Source organism: Apodemus sylvaticus, chromosome 9 (genome assembly GCF_947179515.1).
Source record: "Apodemus sylvaticus chromosome 9, mApoSyl1.1, whole genome shotgun sequence".
In the NCBI taxonomy this organism is placed as follows: Eukaryota; Metazoa; Chordata; class Mammalia; order Rodentia; family Muridae; genus Apodemus; species Apodemus sylvaticus.
In genome coordinates this window covers 57,932,331-57,953,086 of record NC_067480.1, presented here as the reverse complement: position 1 = coordinate 57,953,086, position 20,756 = coordinate 57,932,331, and the positions used below count along the sequence as shown (strand labels likewise).

At 38.7% G+C, this 20,756-nt stretch overlaps 1 protein-coding gene across 1 annotated transcript in view; it reads right to left on the bottom strand.

The window, feature by feature from the left end:
• Window positions 1–20,756, bottom strand: part of Boll (boule homolog, RNA binding protein) — a 119,671-nt gene that overhangs the window by 59,741 nt on the left and 39,174 nt on the right. Inside the window, exon 7 of the mRNA XM_052193483.1 lies at window positions 8,543–8,614. Coding sequence (XP_052049443.1) covers window positions 8,543–8,614 — 72 coding nt within the window. The remainder of the gene's footprint in view (window positions 1–8,542; window positions 8,615–20,756) is intronic.

Here is a 20,756-nt window from a genome sequence, read left to right as displayed (position 1 = left end):
AAAAAAGTATTTCCTAACAGAGAGGAAATATGACTGTAAGGAAACATGTAAATGACATTTTCTGAACAATTTCAATACTGCTGGCATGGCCAGTTCCTTCCATAATTCCTGACCTTCCAAAATATTTTATCATCTATGATCTTCATAGAGACCACAGACAATGATAACCAACTATCCCAAATAACTTTCATTAGCCAATCCATTTGGAATTTGTCATGTGACAAATTACATGATGTTTGTTTTAGGAGGTATGAGTAGATAATGTTGCTCAGTTGTCTCTGCTTCTATAGCACCCAGATTGATCCCATAGAACCACTTGTTCCACAACCTTACAAGCTAAGCTATGAGATTCTCTTTCACTTCACTGATGTATTCACTGATTATCATAGTCCAAATTACTGAGCCACTGAGGTCCTTCTTCATGCTGACATATGGCTTTTTCCCTTTCTCTGTATGAAAGGTCCAATATGCCCTTGGGAATCCAAGGATACTTTCTCATTCTTCTACTTTCTGTTCTTCCTTCTTGCTCTCTGATTCTTCCCAGGAGTTCCAAGTTTTGGATCCCAGGAAGGGCAGATCTATAATATCTATTTGTGCTTTCATTCTCTTTCTGTAGTAGAGTGTTATGTCCAGGAATACAACAGCAGGGCCAAGTCTGGGGCAGAGAATCTGCAGTTTGCCCAGGTCCCTCTGGTATGTCAGATGTTTCTGTTCACTAGACCGAGGAAGGCGAAGCAGAGCCTAGAACAGGGCTCCGGTCTAGATGGGAATGCTGGGAGTCTTATATCTCTTAAAAGAGGAATAAAGAGGCTTGGACAGCCTGCACAGAGCAGGTAGCTGGGGTCTCGAGTCACATGACAGCTGCAGTGGAGGTATCATCTGTCACCACTCTGATTTAAGTCTCTGGGAAGCCAGGCAAGTCCAAGATTCAACAATGGGTGCTTTGGGAGAGAGAGACAGCCACTCTCATTTGATCCTTGGTGAAATAATGTGTCTTATTCCATGTGGACAGGAGCTATAGAAACTTTGGGGAGTGGGTTGGGATTTGAGGGGGTACATTTTTTATTGGTTGAGCTTGAGATGCTGGTGATGGTCTAGGGGTCCCCTTGCATGGGGTAGGACTCCAGGTGCTGCATTATGTGAATGACTGCCTGTGGTCCTCTCAGTTGGCAGTTGTGGTTACATGTTCCAGATCAGGCATCAGAGGCTGAGAAGGTGCACTTCCACTCCTACCATCTCTGATCTCTGAGATTCCCGGGGTCAGAGAATGTCCTACCTCACTAGTTCTTATGCCCATCTGATAGAGTATCCCATGTGCCTTACATACATTCCCCCAATCTCTCTCTCTTTTCTCTCTGTCCCTCTCTCCCTTCTCCCCTCTCCATTTCTTCCCCATCTCTTTGCCTCTTTTTTCAGTAAGAAATAGCATCTTTGGTCTTGTTGGACATCGAAGGGAGGAAAGGCCCTTGGTCCTGAGAAGGCTTGATGCCCCAGTGTAGGGAAATGCCAGGAAAGGGTAACCAGGAGTGGGTGGATTGTTGAACAGGGGGAGGAGGGAGGGGATAGTGTATTTTTTGAGGGGAAACCAGGAAAGGGAATAACATTTGAAACGTAAATAAAGAAAATATCTAATTTAAAAAAAAGTTTTAGGAAAAAAAAGATATAGCATCTTCAATCTCATCTTCCCTTTTTCACACTTTTACTGACAAACCAGTTCATTTGGCTTAATAGGACTTTATGTTTACAAAAGAATTAAGGAAAAAGTAATTTTGTTACATTGGAACTAGTAAGGGACTTTAGTGATGTTGCTTAGCCCAACTGGGGACATGATCTTCATAAGGTAGTAAGGGCTCTCATTGATTGGAATTGGCAAATAAATCTGGTTCAGAGTGCTCAAGCATTCAGGAGGGAAAGATGAGGAAAACAGAAAATAGGACCTGTTTAAGTCACTGAAAAAAGTGTCTAGATCTGTGTCAAAATAGTTCCTAGTGAGAAAACAAGAGACAAGAAGCAAAATTCATTGACCTTGAGCTCCTGGAAGACATTAAAACATAACAATTCATCAAAGAGGTGAATGAATCACAGAGTGACAAGTGAAATAGACCAAGCTTGTTCTAGGGGTGGTAAATAATATCCCAGAGTATGAACTGCATTTCTCTACTACATCAAAGTATACTAGGTGTAGAGATTGTTCATCCATTCCAGGAGCCTTCCAGAAGTTAAATGTGGATGATTGAGGTACGGTGGTTATGATACCACTCAGACTTGTCATGAGGAGACAATAGCCATGGTGTTTGGCTAAGCATTCAGAACTAGGGAGTCATCTCCAGTAGCAAGTGCAGCAGGTGAAAGCACAGCACTGCTTTCTCTTACTTCTTAGCTAGGAGGGACAATGTTGAGCTGGTTCCACCAAGCCCATCAGGAGGAGATGCATGTCAATCTTGCAGTAGTATCCCATGACTGGGATACAGCATGGCTCATGGAAAATGAGTGTAGGTCAGAGAGGTAGACGGCACAGTGTACCCCAAATACACTGCTTTATCCACTAAATTTTTATTTATTTATTATGTATAAGTTGTTTTGCCTGTATGTATATCTGTGCATCATGCAGTGTGTGTGTGTGTGTGTGTGTGTGTGTTATCCACATATTCATAAGACAACATTGGATCCTCTGGGACTGGATTTACAGACAGTTGTGACCTGTCATGTGGGTGCTGGCAATGAACTTTGGCACTCTGAAAGAGAAACTAATGCCCTTAACCATCTCTGTAGTCCCTTTTATTGTATTTGACCTAACTAATATTTTTCAGTTTTTAATTATATTTTCATTAAAACAAGTTTAAAATTTAAATATATTTTGGTCATATTCTTCCCCTCACCCAAGTCTTTCCAGATCCCCTCCCCTGTCCTAATCCACACACAAAAAAATCTTTGTAGTTTATGTTATGTTAGTCAACTACTCCTGAACTTGTAGTTGATATATATCTAATGTTACTCCATTGGAGAAAACTGTTTTTCTCCCAGCAGGTATAAATGACAGTTCAATTGCTAAATTTTACCCTGGTGATTAGGTTTTCATTCATTCACTTGTTCAGCTTGGCTTCTCCTCTTTTACACTGTTCAGGATCCCCTTTGTCAGATAATAGTGGGGCTCACAATGGTCTGGGTCTTTCCGCATCAAGACTCTTTTCAAGGTATTCTAGGTTATGTCATGTTGACAGCTAAAATGAATCAGCACACATACTTTCTGTATATCTGGAGGTACAGTAAATGGTTTGGGAGTGTACAAGCCTCTAGGGTGAACCTATAATTTTTATAATTCTGCTAAATGGACATTGTCAAACTGCCTTCCAAGTTTTTATTTCTACATGCTTAGTTCAGGTATGAAAAGATTTGTGTGTGTGTCTGTGTGCACATATAGTTGGCAGTGGTTAACAGAGAAACTCACAACTGGTCCAAGTGCAGAGAATAAGTCTCAATAATATGCTCAGTCACAATGGGCCATCTGTATCTACCCCCAAGGCGCATGGACTATTACAGAAGAGCAATGAAAGATTCTAAAGAGCCAGAGGTCAGGGAGGACTGAGGCAAAACAGTGTCTCCTGGGTATGACAAGACCACTTCACTTATGAACTCATAGCAGCTGTGTTTGCCACAAGACAAAGCCAGTCAACATTCCATCATGAAACTGGAAGGAGCTCATGAACTCCTATCCTTAGCTGAAGAGCTATTGAGAGTTGATGGCTTCTGGGAGAAAGTCAGCCTTTTTTTCTTTAAGGGTATGGTTCCCAGTAGGTCAACAACATGTCAGTGGATGGTTCCACACTCATGAGTATATATGAGCAGCACAAATTTGATTCAGTGGTGGGGGTAGGGTGGGAAGGGAGAGACAGAGACAGAAAGAGATAAAGACACACAGAGAGAACACAAAGGGGAGGCAATAGGGCTAGGTAAGGGTTGGGGGTTGGATATGAGAAGAGTCAGGGTGAGGAGGAGGTGAATAATAGTTAAAATATAGTGTATGAAAATTTCAAAGAATTAATAAAAATATTGTATTAATAATAGTGGTTACCCTTCTTTCTTCTATTGCTGTGGTTTGTACTTTTGGTCTTTCACTGGTTTTAGAAATGTCCTGTTATGTTCTGTCTGTACTTTAAAATTTTGTCTACCTAGTCTTCAAGTTCTGATATTTTTATCTTCACTTGTACAATCTACTGTGAGGGTTCAGGTACGTTTTCATTTGAATTATTGAACCTTTGATTTTCAAAATTTCAATTTAATTTTCCCTCTTTGCTTCATTTAATTCTTCTTTTATAGTCTTCATTGGTATCTATTTCATTCAGCAATTTGTAATTTCTGAGTTCATTCAGTGTTTTCTGTGTCTCTGATTTTATTGATCATTAAAAATGTGTGTGAGTGTATGTGTCTGCTGGCTTGTATATACATGTGTGTACTGCCTGTAGAGGCTAGAAGGTGGCATTGAGTCTCTTGGAACTGGAGTTACAAGTAGGGGTGAATTACCCAAAGTGAGTGATAGGAATTGAACCCAGGTTCTCTACAATAGCAGCAGGTGCTTTTAACTGCTAAGACATCTCTCCAGCCTCTCATTGACCATTCTTATAATCTTTCTTTTGAATTCACTGACAACGTACATTTGACTATCATTAGAGTTCATTACTATGGAATTTTTAAGTTTTGGAGGAGCCATTTTGCCATGTTTTTTGGATGTCTTAAGTGCCTTTATTGGGACTTGTATATATGTTGCCAAGTCATTTGCTAAAGGTTTTAATTTGCTATATCCTTTCAGTTGTGAAACTTAGAATGTTCAGGTCTGAATAGTCTACGACAGGACTAAGGTTACTTTTCTACACTTGTGCTATCAGTGGGGCTCAGTACCTAAGTTTTTATCTGATGTGCCTAATTAAGCCACATATCTGGTTTGAAGAACAGAAACTGATGAAACCATCAATCTTCACCTTTAATTTAATTTAATTTTTTTTGCAACTACACCCTATAAAAAGCAAGATGGTAATCTTCTTTCAACAAACCCAAAAGAAGATAACCACTCAAACATAAAAATAGCATCAAAAATGACAGGAAGCAACAATCACTATTCCTTAATATCTCTTAGCAGCAAAGGACTCAATTCCTCAATAAAAAGACATAGACTAACAGACTGGATACGTAAACAGGACCCAGCATTTTGCTGCATACAGGAAATGCACCTCAGTGTCAAAGACAAACACTACCTCGGAGTAAAAAGATGGAAAACAGTTTTCCAAGCAAATGGTTCCAGGAAACAAGCTGGAGTTGCCATTCTAATATTGAAAAAATTGACTTTCAACCTAAAGTCATCAAAAGAAACATGGAAGGACACTTCATACTCATCAAAGGAAAAATCTACCAAGAAGAACTCTCAATTCTGACTATCTATGCTCCAAATGCAAGGGCACCCTCATTGGTAAAAGAAACTTTACCAAAGCTCAAAGCACACATTGTACCTCACACAATAATTGTGGGTGACTTCAACACTCCATTCTCCTCAATGGACTGATCAGAGAAGCACAAGCTAAACAGAGACACAGTGAAACTAACTGAAGTTTTGGACCAAATGGATTTAACGGATATATATGGAACATTTCATTCTAAATCAAAAGAATATACCTTCTCAGCACCTCATGGTACCTTCTCCAAAATTGATCATATAATTGGCCACAAAACACACCTTTAATTTTATAATTAGTTTCAAATTTAAGTCAGAATCAAAGTATAAAACTAAATTATATTAGAGTTTCTAAACTTACATATGATATATCAGGTGAGCCATATCAATAATTGATTAAGAAAGGAGCTGGACTCATGTACAAGCAAAACTCAACTTTACTCTTTCTCACTTCTAGTACTTTAACAGCAATATGTTGCTCTTCCTTGTTCCTGGACTTTACTGAAGTCAGATTACAGTTTTGGCATTTTTCAGATTCAAATTGCAGCTGTCTGGTATGGAACTTTATTGTGTTCTTCGACAATATTGTTACAAACTTATGACCATAGCTCATGTTCCTTTTGTACAGCTTCTTAAGTGGTCACCCATAAGTTTTTTGGGAAGAGTTTCTTCTGTCAGGTTCACAACTTGTTTTGAGGAAACATGAACTTCTGCTTCAACAGACTCCTACTACAGGCTTCTTTCCTGGTTCTACCAACATGGGCTTTTGATATTTCTTAGAAGATCAAAGCCCAAAGTACCAATAAGCCAAAGGACTCAGGAGATAGATTCTAAGTTCCTGTAGTTATTCTCTGAGGTTCTCCTTACTTGGATGAAGAGATGTAGAAATGCCATAGCAACCCTAACAAATCTTTGGTACTAATTAATCTTCTATCATGAATCTCAGATTCCTCTTACATGTGATCTAGTTGGGCAATGAAGTAAAAGTTTCAGAAGTGGTTTTATAATATTTTGGGCAGTTATTTTAAATGGTGTGGTGCCTATGATCTGTCTCTAGAGTCTCTACTAAAATTCCATGATGGCTTAGAAAAGTCATGCTACAAATATATTATAAATACCATTAAGATATTTTCATTTTATTGTAAGTAGAGAAAAATCTTAGTTTACTAGCACAATACAATTAAAATTAAGATTAATTAAAATACCACTAAAAAGTAAGTCTAATACTAGGGAAATGGAGAGACAGTTCAGTGGTTAAGAGCACTTTCTGCACTACCAAAGGTCCCAGCTTCTGTTTTCAGCCACTCCAATTCCAGGGGATCTGACTCACTATTCTGGCCTCCAAAGGGAGGAATTTATGTGTATGTAGTATACATAAATTCATAAAAACACTCATATACATAGAATAATATAATTTTTAAAGTATAATTAAAAGGATTATATATCATTAACAACTATTCATTTTTCTTTCTTTCACAGACCACATGAAACTCAAGGATGAGGAAGACCAAAGTGTGAATGCTTTGGTCCTACTTAGAAAGGGGAACAAAATACTCATGGGAGAAAATACAGAGACAAAGTGTGGAGCAGAGACTAAAGGAAAGGCCATCCAGAAACTGCCCCACTTGGGGATCCATCCCATATACAGTCACCAAACCCAGATAATATTGTGGATGCCAAGAAGTGCTTGCTGACAAGAGCCTGATATAGCTGTCTCCTGAGAGGCTCTGCCAGAGCCTGACAAGTACAGGGTGCTCACAGCCAACCATTGGACTTTCCCAGTGGGGATCTTTCTGTTAGAGAAAGGACTGAAGGAGCTGAAGAGGTTTGTAACCCCACAGAAAGAACAACAATATCAACTAACTAGACCTCCCCAGAGCTCCCAGGGACTAAACCACCAACCAAAGAGTACACATGAAGGGACCTATAGCTGCAGCCACATTTGTAGCAGAGGATGGCACCAATGAGAGGAGAGGCCCTTGGTCCTGTGAAGGCTTGATGCACTAGTGTAGGGGAATGCTAGGGCAGGGAGGGGGGAGTCGGTGGGTGGGTGAACATCCTCATAGAAGCTGGGGAAGGGGGGATGAGATAGGGGGTTTCCTGGGGGGAGACTGGGAAAGGGGATGACATTTGAAATGTAAATAAAAAATATCCAATAAAAAAAGAATTACATAACCTTTGGATTCAAAGGCAACCACAGATATTACATAAATAATATGGCTATATTCAATAAAGGTTTCTTTATAACGATAGTTGTTACCAGATTTTTGTCTAGAAGTCATTGTCCACCTTGTCAAAAATGAAAATGATCTGACATTATATAATAGTTCTTTCATTCCCAATCTGACTAGAATTGAAGATGAGTGCTAGTTAACTAAAGGAGGCCACCAAAATATTTCCTATATCACAGTATACATTGTTTATTTCAATATATACTGTGCTAAATCTAATAATCACAAATTAAATGCAATATAAAAGTCCAATGCCTGTATATGGCTTTGTGAATTACTGGTAAAGATTTTTGTGTGTGTGGTGCTGGAAATGGAACCTAGGGCATGATAGATGAAAGCATTCTACCATTGAGTGCTATCTGAGCCTATTAAAGAAGTTTTAGAATAAGTTTTAAACGTATGAGAATTGAATTCTTTACATTTGCTGAAAGGAAGCAAATTCATCTTCTTTCAAGACTTTCCAAATTAGTCTTTGCATATAAAAGAAAAAATGAAATCTACCTGAAAAGGATTTAAAAATATTGGACTTTTGAAAATACTATACTAAGGATCAAGCCTTGTTCCTCCTAAATGTTAAGCAATCACTCTGTTCTAGAGCTATTTTCTCCACACAGATGTGTGTGTGTGTGTGTGTGTGTGTGTGTGTGCATGCACACACATGTGGAGGTTATGGGTTGAAGCATTTTTCTCTTTTTTAAGGAAGTGTCTCTAATAGCTGGACTGGTCAGCAAGTGAGCTCAAGGATCTGGCTGTCTCTGTTTCTGTATTACAGGGTTACAGTCACTTGCTTAGGTCTTTGAGCAGTAAGAGTACTGAGCCATTTCTCTAGGTCCCTCAGCCCAGCGGTTCTAATAAACTCAATGCCTACCTGGTAATGATATGCAGGCTGTTGATAAACTGGCTGAGCCACCATCACAGGAGAACTAGATATGGAACGTGACTGTGGAAGAAAACAAAATTTGCTCTAGGAAAAACTCTTTAAATTACAATAATTTTATCTTGATTTATCACCTAAGTACAGTTAACTTTTGGTTTTTCTTCCTCTTGATGGTATTGTTACCAACTTTATTTTAATCTACTCATTAAAATCACCAGTTTTCCTATATGACTTATTTCCATAGTAATAGTAAAACAACCACAAGCAAAGTTTCTTTAGTCTGAAACTTACCATCTCCAAAGAGTATGAAAATATAGTCTATGAGAACATATAGAAAAATAAAATGGCACCTGAACTAAGTGTCATGGCCTATTTCTATTGTAGAAAGTAGAAGTGGTCATGTGATTAGCATCAAATGAATAATCAAATGTTGATTTTCCTACTGTTTACAACCAACATTCTATTCCATTATTATATATTTAAGGTAAAATATTAATTATTGAAGCACAGTCAAATTATATTGTCTTAGTAATTTAATATTTAAATGAGTTAATCTAAAAATTGTGACAGGTCTGTGTTTGAAGAAAACAAAGTATTATTTGATTTTCAACATGACAGAAGCCGGGCGGTGGTGGCACACGCCTGTAATCCCAGCACTCTGGGAGGAAGAGGCAGGCAGATTTCTGAGTTCGAGGCCAGCCTGGTCTACAGAGTGAGTTCCAGGACAGCCAGGGCTAATACAGAGAAACCCTGTCTCGAAAAACCAAAAAAAAAAAAAAAAAAAAAAAAAAAAAAAAAAAAAACCCAACTAAACAAACAAAAAACCACGGCAGAGTAAGTTTTCGAATAGATTACCAAAGTCTAGATAATTAATAAAAACAAGTTATATTTCAGTATAGGTAAAATAAGCTAATGATAGTGATTAAAATTTAATTTCTAACTTGGGGTGTAGTATACTATTAATTTTGTTTTAATGGTCATATGCTCAAAGTCAAGAAACAAATCATAGTTTCACACAATTCAGTTTGATATGCTAATAAAATTATAGCACAGATCAAGGATAGAAAACACTAACAATTTTACTGTTATTAATAGGTTAAAGGAGGAAAATCAACCATTTTAGCAGATAGAGAAAATGCATTTAAAAATTGCCTTTTCATGAAGAAAATTCTTAGCAAACAGTATAGAGAATATAGAAGAATATTTTTCAACCACAAGTGATTTTTGCTTCATAAGGAACATCTGGGTCTGTTAGAAGACATGCTTGACTGTCATAATTATGGGGAAGCATAGATACTTTTTATCATTTTACAATGTGCTGGATAATATTCTACAACAAGGAAATGGTTTATCCCTAGGTAGAAATAATATCAATATTTTGAAACTCTAGATCACAGTTAATGCTTGCACCACCCAGGAAAGACCTACTGCAGTGCTGAGGTAGCAGATTTAGTAGACACTGCCACTATAATAATCAAGAGGAAAAATACTGAAATAAAAACCCAGAAAGAAATAAAGGTGTATTGAATCATACATGAAAGTTTGCCAGGATTAGTGACACAATGTAGGGGATATGGAGATAACCCTGGTGGAGGAAGAAGAGGGACAGAGGGAGAGATGCCACAAGCTCCTGTGACTCCTTGAAGAATTCTGATCTACTGTACAAAGTGAATGATCTGACATGGCTCCTGGCACATAGGTGAGACAACACAAAGGACACGAGGCCAGGATAGATGGTGGTTGCTTCCTGCCTTTACAGAAATCTCCACAGGGGCCTAGATACTCCCCTACAAGCTCTTGGACAGGCTTACTGACAGGCAAGTCAGATTTAGCTAAACAATACAGATTGCACTTCTGATTTGCTCTTGAATAATAAATATACCCTAATTGTTTAAAAAGGTATATATAAGTTTATGTAATTAACAATAATGTTAGATCTGTATTTTGATGCTGGTCTTCAGAGTCTGAATCCCAGGTATCTTTGTGGGCTCTGTCTCTACTTTCCCCACACTTCCCAATCACTGTTCCTACAAAACAATATAGATGTACCAAATCAAAAGCATTACTATCCAACTGTCACAAACTATAAGAAATACGATTTTAAAAAAAGTATCCTTCAAAGTACTTAGTGAGCAGAGAAAGACAAATCAAAACGACCCTGAGATTCCACCTTATACCAATCAGAATGGCTAAGATCAAAACCTCAGGTGACAACACATGTTGGTGAGGATGTGGAGAAAGAGAAACACTCTTCCATTGCTGGTTGGATTGTAAATGGGTACAACTACTCTGGAAATCAATCTGGAAGTTCCTCAGAAAATCAGAAATAGTTCTACCTGAAGACCCAGCAATACTACTCTGGGAATATACCCAAAAGATGTCCCACCATGCCACAGGGGCACGTGTTCCTCTATGTTCATAGTGGCCTTGTTTGTGATAGTCAGAAGCTGGAAACAACCCAAATGTCCCACAACAGAAGAATGGATACAGAAAATGTGGTTCATTTACACAATAGAATACTACTCAGCTATTAAGAACAAGGACATCCTGAGTTTTGCAGGCAAATGGATGGAACTAGAAAATATCATCCTAGGCAGTGGTGGCTCAGTCTTTTAATTCCAGCACTTGGAGGCAGAGATAGGCGGATTTCTGAGTTCGAGGCCAGCCTGGTCTACAGAGTGAGTTCTAGGACAGCCAGGGCTACACAGAGAGACCCTATATTGAAAAATCAAAAAAGATAAAAGAAAATATCATCCTGAATGAGGTAACTCAGACTCAAAAGGACATGCATGGTATGTACCCGCTAATAAGTGGATGTTAGCCAAAAAAGAAAGAAAGAAAGAAAGAAAGAAAGAAAGAAAGAAAGACAGAATACAGTCCACAGAATTCAAAAAGGGCAACAAGCTGAAGTGTCAAGTGAGGATGCCTCAGTACCACTTAGGAGAGAGAAGAAAGCAACCACAATGGGATAAGGGAGGGATTTGGGAGGGAGAGGGGATGGGTATTGAAGAGGGGGACATGATCTGGTATTAGATAGGGGAAAAGGACTAAAGCCTTGAGGGCCAGCAGTAAGAATGGTAACAGGCAACCTTGGGAGGTAGGAGGTTGGGGGACTCTTCAAATTGTACCAGAGACCTGGGAGGTGAGAGACTCTCATGACACAAAGGGACCTTAGATGAAATGTCCTATAGTGGGGAGAGGGAACTTGTAGAGCCTACTTCCGGCAGAAAGACAAGGCATCAAATGAGGGAGGGAGTTGCCATCCCACAGTCAAAACTGACCCATAATTTTTCCTGTCTGAAAGAACTGCAAGGATGGAAATGGAGAGGCACCTGAGGAAAGAAGGTCCAGCCACAAGCCCAAAGTTGAATCCAGCTCCAGGGGAGGCCTCAAGGCCTGATATTATTACTGAGGCTATGGAGCGCTTATAAAAGGGGACCTAGAATGACTGCCCTCTGAAAGACCCAACAAGCAGCTGAAAGAGAAAGATGCAGATATTTATACCCAACAATGGACCCTTGAGGCTGACTCCTGTGGTTGAATTAGGGAAGAGCTGGAAGAATCTGAGGAGGAGGGCAACCATGTAGGAGAACCAGCAGACGCAATTAACCTGGACCCTCAAGTTCTCTCCAACAATGGATCACCAAACCAGGCAGCATACACCAGCTGATATGAGGCCCGAACACATATACATAGCAGAGGATTGCTAGGTTTGGGTTCAGTCAGAGAAGATGTACCTAACCCTCAAGAGACTAGAGGCCCTAGGTTTGTTTAGAGGTCAGGTAGGGCTGGGGGTGGGGAGTTGTAGGGACATCCTAATGGAGACACGGGACAGGGAGGAGGTACAGGATATGAAACAGTCAGAGGGTGGACCAGGAGGGGAATAAAATTTGGAGTGTAAAAATATAAGATTAAATAAAAAAAGAAGGAATATATAAAAAAGTATCCTTCAAAAATGTTAACAATAACTATAGAGTAGTTAAGAGTCAAGTAAACAAAAGATATGCCACCTTTATCAAAAAGTAAATTTTTTTGATGAAGGAAAATATTTGATGAAGGAAACATACCTAAGTGGTTGAATAAATTATGTTCACTTATAGGAAAATTCAATATTATGAGACATCAGGATCTCTGTCAGAGTTGGGAGCTGAACTTCTGTCAGCTACAGTGTCCTTTGGTCCAGCAAGGGGTCTCTGTTCTTCTGACTGGAGTGGCCTGGACCTGAGTAATAGATATCTACCCACGAAGGGGTAATGCATGGCAGAATTGGGGGGCAGGAAGGGGTGTAAACTGCTTGGGTGTTTCAGATCTGAACTGAGGGCATGGGACTGTTCTGAGGGCAGGTGGATTTCTTAACTCATTCTTCTGACTGGCATGGCTTGTACTTAATCTTTTTTTTATTCGATATATTTTTATTTACATTTCAAATGATTTCCCCTTTTCAGGCCCCCACACCCCTGAAAGTCACATAAGCCCCCTTCCCTCCCGCTGTTCTCCCATCCACCCCTTCCCACTTCCCTGTTCTAGTTTTGCCCTATACTGTTACACTGAGTCTTTCCAGAACCAGGGGCCACTCCTCCGTTCTTCTTGTACCTCATTTGATGTATGGATTATGTTTTGGGTATTCCAATTATCTAGGCTAATATCCACTTATTAGTGAGTACATACCATGATTGATCTTTTGAGACTGGGTTACCTCACTTACTATGATGTTCTCCAACTCTATCCATTTGTCTAAGAATTTCATGAATTCATTGTTTCTAATGGCTGAATAGTACTCCATTGTGTGTGTGTGTGTGTGTATGTATATATCTCACATTTTTTGTATCCATTCTTCCGTTGAGGGATACCTGGGTTCCTTCCAGCTTCTGGCTATTATAAATAGGGCTGCTATGAACATAGTGGAGCACGTATCCTTATTACATGCCGGGGAATCCTCTGGGTATATGCCCAGGAGTGGTATAGCAGGATCTTTTGGAAGTGATGTGCCCAGTTTTCTGAGGAACCACCAGACTGATTTCCAGAGTGGCTGTACCAATTTGCAACCCCACCAGCAGTGGAAGAGTGTTCCTCTTTCTCCACACCCTCGCCAACACCTGCTGTCTCCTGAATTTTTAATCTTAGCCATTCTGACTGGTGCAAGGTGAAATCTCAGGGTTGTTTTGATTTGCATTTTCCTAATTACTAAAGAAGTTGAGCATTTTTTAAGATGCTTCTCCACCATCTGAAGTTCTTCAGGTGAAAATTCTTTGTTTAGCTCTGTACCCCATTTTTAATAGGGTTATTTGGTTTTCTGGGGTCTAACTTCTTGAGTTCTTTTTATATATTGGATATTAGCCCTCTATCTGATGTAGGGCTGGTGAAGATCTTTTCCCAATTTGTTGGTTGCCGATTTGTCCTAGGATAGCTAAAACTATTCTCAAGAACAAAAGAAATTTTGGGGGAATCAGTATCCCTGATCTCAAGCAATACTACAGAGCAATAGTGTTAAAAACTGTATGGTATTGGTACAGTGACAGGATCAATGGAACAGGGTTGAAGATCCAGAAATGAACCCACACACCTATGGCCACTTGATCCTCGATAAAGGAGCTGAAAACATCTAATGGAAAAAAAGATAGCCTTTTCAACAAATGGTGTTGGTTCAACTGGAGGTTCAGCATGCAGAAGAATGCGAATTGATCCATCCTTATCTCCTTGTACTAAGCTCAACTCCAAATGGATCAAGGACCTCCACATAAAGCCAGACATTCTGAAGCTAATAGAAAAGAAACTGGGGAAGACTTTTGAGGACATTGGTACAGGGGGAAAGTTCCTGAACAGAACACCAGTAGCATATGCTCTAAGATCAAGAATTGACAAATGGGACCTCATTAAATTACAAAGTTTCTGTAAGGCAAAGGACACCATCAAAAGGACAAATCAGCAACCAACAAATTGTACTTAATCTTCTAACTGGTGTGGCCCATATCTGTTCTGATTGATGTGGCTGAACCTGTTCTTTTGACTGGTGCTGCACCATTTTTCTGACTAGTGTGGCCTACACCTGAGTCTTGACAAACATTTGCACAGTATTGCTGGGCTTTAGGGGAGAGATACTGGTTTGAACTTTGATATTGTTTGTAGTTTTGCAATAGGATCTGGGCATGTGAATCTTTGCTAGCTTCTGGACAGAGCATGTTGGGATAAAAGAGAGGATATGCCTGTAGATTAGAACCAGAAGGTGGGAACGGCTTGGGTGGAATTAAATCAGGAAAGTAATAGGGGACTGTGGTGGTGTGCAGGATATATGTCCTGCTGTAAGCATAGATGATGTCTCAATTCTTAACATCTATGCCCCAAATAAAAAGACACCTACATTTGTAAAAGAAACATTACTAAACTGTACATCATACGTTGAACCTCACACATTAATAGTGGGGGGACTTCAATATTCCAGACAAAAACTAAAAGACAAAATAGATCAGACACTATGAATCGACTGGATCTAACAGATATCCAAAGAACATTTCACCCAAACACAAAAGAACATATCTTCTCGGCACCTCACAGAACTTTCTCCAAAATACACCACATATTCAGACACAAAGCAAGTCTCAACATGTACAAGAAAACTGAAATAACCCCCTATATCCTATCAGACTATCACAGGTTAAAGCTGGCTTTCAGCAACATCAGAAAAAAATGTAAAGTGTACAAACTCATGGAACTGAATAACTCTACTGAATGACTATTGGGTTACGGTAGAAATAAAGAAATTAAAGACTTTCTAAAATTCAATGAAAATGAATGCACAACAGATGGGACACAATGAATGTGGTACTAAGAGGAAATTTCACAGCAAGAAGTATCTTCATAAAGACACTGGAGAGTTCCCTTACTAGCAAATAAGATTTTAGGATACCTGAACAAAAACACAAACACAAAGACAAAAACACAGAACAAAAAGAAGCAAACACACCCAAGAGGAATAGATGGCAAGAAATAATCAAATAGGGCTTTAATTAATAAAATAGAAATAAAGAATCAATACAAAGAATACAAAGAATCAATGAGACAGAGAGTTCATTCTTTAAGAAAATAAACCAGGGGAGGGGGATAGGGTGGGGGGTTGTGGAGGGGGACCGGGAAGGGGGAACATTTGAAATGTAAATAAATAAAATAACTAATAAAAAAGAAAATAAATAGACAAACCCTTATCCAAAATAACTAAAAGACAGAGAAACAGTATCAACATTTACAAAATCAGAAATGAAAAGGGGGACATAACAGACACAGAGGAAATTCAAAGAATCATTAGGTCATACTTCAAAAGCCTGTACTTCCTAAAATTGTAAAACCTAAAAGAAACAGACAGTGTTCATGATAGATTCCACTTAACAAAGTTAAAACAAGATCAGACAAACAATTTAAATAGATGTATAACCCCTAAGGAAAGAGAAGCAGTCATTAAAAGTCCAACGACAAGAACAAGAACAAGAACAAGAACAAGAACAAGAACAACAACAACAACAACAACAACAAGAACAACAGCAACAAAAACAAGTAGTTCAAGGTTAGATAGTTTTAGTGTAAAATTTTAACAGATTTAACAGATTTTAACAGATTTTTTTCAAAAAAGATAGTACCAATACTTTTTTTTCCACAGAAAAGAAACAGATGGAACATTGCCCAATTCATTTTATGAGGTCACAATCACACTAACACTCAAACCACATAAAGACTCAGCAAAGAGAATAATAGAACCATTATTGGCCTCATGAACATTGCTAAAACCAACCAACCAATCAATTAACCAACCAACTAACCAACCAACCAACAAAACAAAAAGCTTCAATAAAATACTTGCAAACTAAATCCAAGGACACATAATCTACCACTATCAAGTAGGCTTCATTCCAGAGATGCAGGAATGGCTCAATATATAAAAAATCTGCCAAAGTAATCCATCATATAAAGAAACTGAAAGAACAAAACCCCAATCATCTCATTAGATACTGAAAAAGCCTTCTACAAAATCCAATACCTCTTCATAATAAAAGTCTTCAAGTGATTATTGGATATAAGGGACATACCTAAACTTAAAATTGACAGCAAGCCTATATCCTATCAAGTTAAATTAAAGTGGAGAGAAACTCCACTAAAGGCATCTACTCTCTCCATATATATTCAATATAGTACTTGAATTTCTAGTTAGAGTAATAAGACAACTAAAGGATATTAAGGGGATACAAATTGGAAAGGAAGAAGTCAAAATATTACCATTTGCAGATGATATAATAGTATATATAACTGATCCCCAAAAAATTCCACCAGGGAAGACCTACAGCTAATAAACACTTCAAGTAAAATGACTGGATACAAGATTAACTAAATAAAAGAATAGTTATCCTATATAGAAACTACAAACAAGTTGAGAAAGAAATCAGGGAACCAACACCCCTTACTTTATCTTGGGGTAACACCAACAAAGCAAGTAAAAGACTTATACAATAAAAACTTTAAGTCTTTGAAGAAAGGAATTCAAGAAGATATCAGAAGATGGAAAAAATCTCCCATGTTTATAGATCAGTAGGAATAACAGTAAAAATGGCTCTCTTACTAAAAACAATTTAGAGAATTCTAACACCATTCTTTATGGATCTTGAAAAAAAATAATCAACTTCATATGGATAAAACAAAAAAACTCGGGATAGAAAAAACAATCTTGAATAATAAAAGAACTTCCAGAGGTATCACCATCCCTGAGTTCAAGCTCTACTACAGAGCTATAGTAATAAAACAATATGGTATTGGTATGGCTCCCGTGACTGTAGAGGGGCAGATAGGTATGCAGGGATCACCCAAGTAGTAGATCACTTGAGATACTCCCTGCCAGGACTCCACCTGCATCCAGGTGCTCCGCAGCACCACAGCCAGCTGGGCACCTACCCTGCCAGGGGTCATCTGACCTGCAGGAAGGTGGCTAGAGGGAGTCCCGTGCTTAGAGGTGAAGCGCCACCATCTTTCCTCCTGTGACTGTGTCGAGGTGCAGACAGGTATGCAGGGAACACCCGAGTGAAAGAGCACTTGGGATACACCCCACCAGGGTCCCTCTTGCACCCAGGAGCTGAGCAGCCCTGTCACAGCCATCTGTGCACCTAGTATGCTAGGGGATATCTGCTCTGTATTGAGTCCCGCGATTAGATCTTCTCTCCTGCAACTTAGTGGGCTGTTGCAGCCAGGAATGCAAAGAACACCAGAGTGTAAGATCACTTGGGACTTGGTCTGTCAGGGCCCAACCTGCACCCAGAAGCTGGGCAGTCCCACAGCAATCTGTGCCCTGACTACCCAGGGGTGCTGAGACAGGCTTGCAGGCCCATAGGAGGGACAAGCACCAGCCAGTGACAACAGGACCAACTAACACCAGAGAGAACCAGATGGCAAAAGGCATATGTAGGAATGTTACTAACAGAAATCAAGGCAATATAGTACCATCCGAATCCAATTCTACCACAATAGCAAGTCCTGGATACCCCAACACACCAGAAAAGCAAGATTTGGATCTAAAATCACAGCTCATGATGCTGATGGAGGGCTTCATGGAGTGCTTTAAGAAGGACATAAATGACTCCATTAAAGAAATACAGGAAAACACAAGTAAACAGGGAGAAGCCCTTAAAGAACTAAAGGAAAACACAACAAAACAGGTGAAGGAATTAAAAAAAGCCACCCAGGATCTAAAGATGGAGATAGAAACAATAAAGAAATCACAAAGGGGAAAAACTCGAGACATAGAAAATCTAGGAAAGAAGTCAGGAGTCATGGATCCAAGCATCAACAACAGAATAGAAGAGATAGAATATACTAAACAAAGAAAGAATATTAAAAGCAGTAAGGGAAAAAGATCAAGTAACATATAAACGTAGACCTATAGAGTTATACTGGACTTCTCACCAGTTAGTTAGCCAGACTAACCAGAGGGCACAGAGACAGTATCCAAATGAACAAAATCAGAAATGAAAAGGGAGAAACAACAACAGAAACTGAGGAAATTAAAAAAAAAAATCATCAGATCCTACTACAAAAGCCTTTACTCACACAACTGGAAAATCTGGACGAAATGGACAATTTCCTAGACAGTTACCAACTACCAAAGTTTAATCTGGATTAGATAGACCATCTAAATGGTCCCATAACCTCTAAAGAAATAGAAATGGTCACTGACAATCTTCCAACAACAAAAAAGCACAAGACAAGATGGTTTTAGTGCAGAATTCTATCAGACGTTCAAAGAAGATCTAACACCAATATTCTTCAAACTATTCCACAAAATAGAAACAGAAGGAACACTACTCAAATCGTTCTATGAAGCCACAATTTCGCTGATAGCAAAACCACACAAAGATCCAACAAAAAAGAGAACTTTAGACCAATTTCCCTTATGAATATCAATGCAAAAATACTCAATGAAATTCTTGATAACCAAATCCAAGGACACGTCAAAATGATCATTCACCATGATCAAGTAGGTTTCATCCCAGGGATGCAGGGATGGTTCAATATACAGAAATCCATCAATGTAATCTACTACATAAACAAACTCAAAGAAAAAAACCACAACTTCATTTCATTTGATGCTGAAAAAGCATTTGACAAAATTCAGCATCCTTTTATGTTAAAGGTCTTGAAAAGAACAGGAATTCAAGGCCCATACCTAAACATAGTAAAAGCAATATACAGCAAACCAGTAGCCAACATCAAACTAAATGGAGAGAAACTTGAAGCAATCCCACTAAAATCAGGGACTAGACAAGGCTGCCCTCTCTCTCCCTATTCATTCAACATAGTACTCGAAGTTCTAGCTAGAGCAATTAGACAACAAAAGGAGGTCAAAGGGATACAAATTGGAAAGGAAGAAGTCAAATTATCATTATTTGCAGATGATATGATAGTATATACTTAAGCAACCCAAAAAACTTCACCAGAGAACTCCTATAGCTGATAAACAACTTAGCAAAGTGGCTGGATATAAAATTAATTCAAGCCAATCAGTAGCCTTCCTATACTCAAAGGATAAACATGCTGAGAAAGAAGTTAGGGAAATGACACACTTCACAATAGCCACAAACAATATGAAGTATCTTGGTGTGACTCTAACCAAATGAGTCAAAGATCTGTATGACAGGAACTTCAAGTTTTTGAAGAAAGAAATCCCAGACCTCAGAAGATGGAAACATCTTCCATGCTCTTGGATTGGCAGGATTAATATACTAAAAATGGCCATCTTGCCAAAAGCAATATATGGATTCAATGCAATCCCCATCAAAATCCCAACTCAATTCTTCATAGAGTTAGAAAGAACAATTCTCAAATTCATCTGGAATAACAAAAAACTCAGGATTGCTAAAACTATTCTCAACAGTAAAAGAACTTCTGGGGGAATCAGTATCCTGGACCTCAAGCAGTACTACAGAGAAATAGTGTTAAAAACTGCACAGTATTGGTACAGTGACAGGCAGGTGGATCAATGGAATAGGATTGAAGGCCCAGAAATGAACCCACACACCTATGGTCACTCAATCTTCGACAAAGGAGCTGAAACCATCCAGTGGAAAAAAGATAGCCTTTTCAACAAATGGTGCTGGCTTAACTGGAGGTCAGTATGTGGAAGAATGCAAACTGATCCATTCTTATTTCCTTGTACTAAGCTCAAGTCAAAGTGGATCAAGGACCTCCACATAAAACCAGACACACTGAAACTAATAGAAAAGAAACTGGGGAAGAGCCTTGAGGACATGGGCACAGGGCAAAATTTCCTGAACAGAATACCAATAGCTTATGTTTTAAGATCAAGAATTGGCAAATGGGACCTCATAAAATTACAAAGTTTCTGTAAGGCAAAGGTAACTGCAAAAGGACAAAATGGCAACCAACAAATTGGGAAAAGATCTTTACCAACCCTACATCTGACAGAGGGCTAATATCCAAGATATACAAAGAACTCAAGAAGGTAGACTCCAGAGAGCCAAATAATCCTATTAAAAATGGGGTATACAGGGATACTGATTCCCCCAGCATTTTTTTTTTTGTTGCTGAGAATAGTTTTAGCTATCCTGGGTTTTTTGTTATTCCAGATGAATTTGATAATTGCTCTTTCTAACTCTGTGAAGAATTGAGTTGGGATTTTGATGGGTATTGCATTGAATCTGTATATTGCTTTTGG